The 3,197-nt window shown below is 45.3% G+C and overlaps 1 protein-coding gene across 1 annotated transcript; it reads left to right on the top strand.

Moving 5' to 3' along the window:
• Positions 1 to 957: 957 nt before the first annotated feature.
• RRAGA (Ras related GTP binding A) lies at positions 958 to 2,588 on the top strand. Its single transcript, XM_061132546.1, has one exon. It carries the CDS (start codon positions 1,221 to 1,223, stop codon positions 2,160 to 2,162), a length of 942 nt encoding a protein of 313 aa, XP_060988529.1. The 5' UTR covers positions 958 to 1,220; the 3' UTR covers positions 2,163 to 2,588.
• Positions 2,589 to 3,197: the final 609 nt, after the last annotated feature.

Genomic DNA, 3,197 nt, shown 5'->3' with positions numbered 1-3,197 from the left:
AACTAAAATATATGTCACTATCCACTTGTAGAATATGGTGTTAGAAAATACTCTTGTTGGTTCAGAAAATGAAGATATGTTGTTTTAAACATAAAAACAAAAGAAAAATGTTTACGTTGAAAAATAAAAAAGCAGAAATGGTGATTTACATATGTACAACGGGAATACTACTCAGTCTTTAAAACGAAGATCCTGTCATTTGCAACACCAGGGATGAAAGTGGAGGGCATCAGCCTCGAGTGAAACAAGCCAGACATAAAAAGGAAAAAACTTTGCATAATCTCACTTATCTTTAAAATCTAAAAATGTCAAACACATAATAGCAGAAAGGAGAATAGTTATTACCAGGAAGAGGAAACGAGGGTGATGGGGAGATAATAGTCAAAGGATACAAAGCTGCAGTTACGCAGGAAACTCAGTAAGTCTAGAGATCTAAACACGATGACTAACAGCACTGTACTGAATGCTGGAAATTTACTAAGAGAGTAGATTTAAGGTACTCTCACCACATTGGTTTTTTTTTTTTAGTCCATCAGTCGCGTCCGACTCTTTTGCGACCCCAACGACTGTGTAGCCCTCCAGGCTCCTCTGTCCATGGGACTTTCCAGGCAAGAATACTGGAGTGGGTTGCCATTTCCTACTCCACGGGAGGTTGCTAAGTCACTTCAGGGGAGGTTAAAACCACCCAAAAGCACACCGCGCATAGTGGTGTGCTGTGTTTTTTCGGCCACGAGGTGGCAGCAACTCTCCCAACTGCCCACGCACGTACAATTTTGCTACCGTAAGCTCAGTTTAAATAGGAGAACAGAACACCCGAGTCCTATGTTCCCCTTCCAATTTCTCTTTCGGGTGGGCTGTACTGGGTCTTATTAATAGAGCGGTTTTTCAAAGCTCTTCCGGCAGCGACGATCGAGAGCGCGGGTTCTCGCGAGATCGCCGCCGGAAGTGGGTGGCTGCGGAGGCTCAGAGACTCATCTCCCCGGAAGCCGTTCGTTTCTTCGGAGCTGCTGCAGCGGTCCGCCCCGTGGCGCTCTACCCAGAGAAAGAGCTCACCGGACGCGGCCCTTCCCAGCGCCGAGCTCGCTCCTTCGGCTTCCCCAGCTGTACAAAGGCGCGGCCCAGCCGACAGAGCCGCCGAAATCCCCGGCTCCTCCCTCCCTCCGTCTGCGCTGCAGTTAGGCCGCGCCCAGAGGCCCAGTCCGCGGCAGCTCCGGCGTGTAATGCCAAATACAGCCATGAAGAAAAAGGTGCTGTTAATGGGGAAGAGCGGGTCGGGGAAGACCAGCATGAGATCGATTATCTTTGCCAATTACATCGCTCGCGACACCCGGCGCCTGGGTGCCACCATTGATGTGGAGCACTCCCACGTCCGATTCCTGGGCAACCTAGTGCTGAATCTGTGGGACTGTGGCGGTCAGGACACCTTCATGGAAAATTACTTTACCAGCCAGCGAGACAACATCTTCCGTAATGTCGAGGTTCTGATTTATGTGTTCGACGTGGAGAGCCGCGAACTGGAAAAGGACATGCATTATTACCAGTCGTGTCTGGAGGCCATCCTCCAGAACTCTCCTGATGCCAAAATCTTCTGCCTGGTGCACAAGATGGATCTGGTTCAGGAAGATCAGCGTGACCTGATTTTTAAAGAGCGAGAGGAAGACCTGAGGCGTTTGTCTCGCCCGCTGGAGTGTGCTTGTTTTCGAACATCCATCTGGGATGAAACGCTCTACAAAGCCTGGTCCAGTATTGTCTATCAGCTGATTCCCAATGTCCAGCAGCTGGAGATGAATCTCAGGAATTTTGCCCAGATTATTGAGGCCGATGAAGTTCTGCTGTTCGAGAGAGCCACGTTCTTGGTCATCTCCCATTACCAGTGCAAAGAGCAGCGTGATGTCCACCGATTCGAGAAGATCAGCAACATTATTAAGCAGTTCAAGCTGAGCTGCAGTAAATTGGCCGCTTCTTTCCAGAGCATGGAAGTTAGGAATTCTAACTTCGCTGCTTTCATCGACATCTTCACATCAAACACGTACGTGATGGTGGTTATGTCGGATCCGTCGATCCCTTCTGCGGCTACTCTGATCAACATTCGCAATGCCAGGAAACACTTTGAGAAGCTGGAGAGAGTGGATGGTCCCAAGCACAGCCTCCTTATGCGTTGAATATTGCCAAAATGCGCTCTCAGAAAATGCTCAATTGCCTTTCTCCTCTTTTTTTTTTAATATTCATAATGTCGTGTGCTTATAAGTGGGCTTTGAAATGTGTGCTGCTTATCATTTTCATCTCTTTCTTCCCTTCTCCCCAGTCTTTTGGACGCTATTTACTCAGTTATCCAGTAGAGCTTTAAGATGGCCTTTCTGAAAAGTTGGTATGGGGTAACACTAAAGTAGGTGGTGGTGTATGTGTGTATGTGTGTTCTGATTACCTGGTTATAGTAGATATACACATCAAAGCCTTTACAATATCTTCTGTATTCCTTACAAGGTTGCAAAGACGGAATGTTATTTTATCAGCAAGGTATTAAAATGCATTTATAAATTCTTCCTGGCTTCAATTGTGAATAAACATTTGCTGTTAGCAGTTTAAAATATGGTCTTATTTGAAATAATTTTAAGGTGGTGAATATTAAAGCTGTAGATTCTGACTGCCCACAGGTATTGCTTAACTGGTAAATTTGATTGTGTGATCTTGGCTCCCCCATTGCCTTAAGGGTGTTACTTAGCAACTGCAGCAGTGTGGTTAAGAGAATGATCTCTGGAGCTAGATCACCTGAGCTGAGTTAGTATTCTAGTATTAGTATTCTGAGTTAGTATTCTAGCACTAGTATTCAAGGGCCTTCACTTTAACTATCTCCATGAACTGAGCAAAGTACTTAATTTTACTGTGTTTGTTCCCTTATTTGTAAAATGGGGTTAAGAATAGCACTGCTTCCCTGGATTAAAACAATAAGGAAAGCATTTAGAATAGGGCCTGGCACAGACTAACGAGTCAGCTGTCAATACCACCTACTGAGCCATTCTTCCCCCCCACTGCTAAATTACTGGATGTGAACCCTAGCAAAATATGAGCTACCTACTAAATCCCAGGTATTCTTAAATACTTAATGTGCATTTTCTTATCTAACCTTCATAATTGGTGAGGCAGATTACTTTTATCTCTGTTAACAGATGAGAAAACTGCCATGACCTTATTAAGGT

The sequence above is a fragment of the Dama dama genome, chromosome 29, assembly GCF_033118175.1.
Source record: "Dama dama isolate Ldn47 chromosome 29, ASM3311817v1, whole genome shotgun sequence".
Taxonomy (NCBI): domain Eukaryota; kingdom Metazoa; phylum Chordata; class Mammalia; order Artiodactyla; family Cervidae; genus Dama; species Dama dama.
Note: the sequence above shows the minus strand (reverse complement) of the source record. Positions and strands in the feature narration are given on the sequence as shown.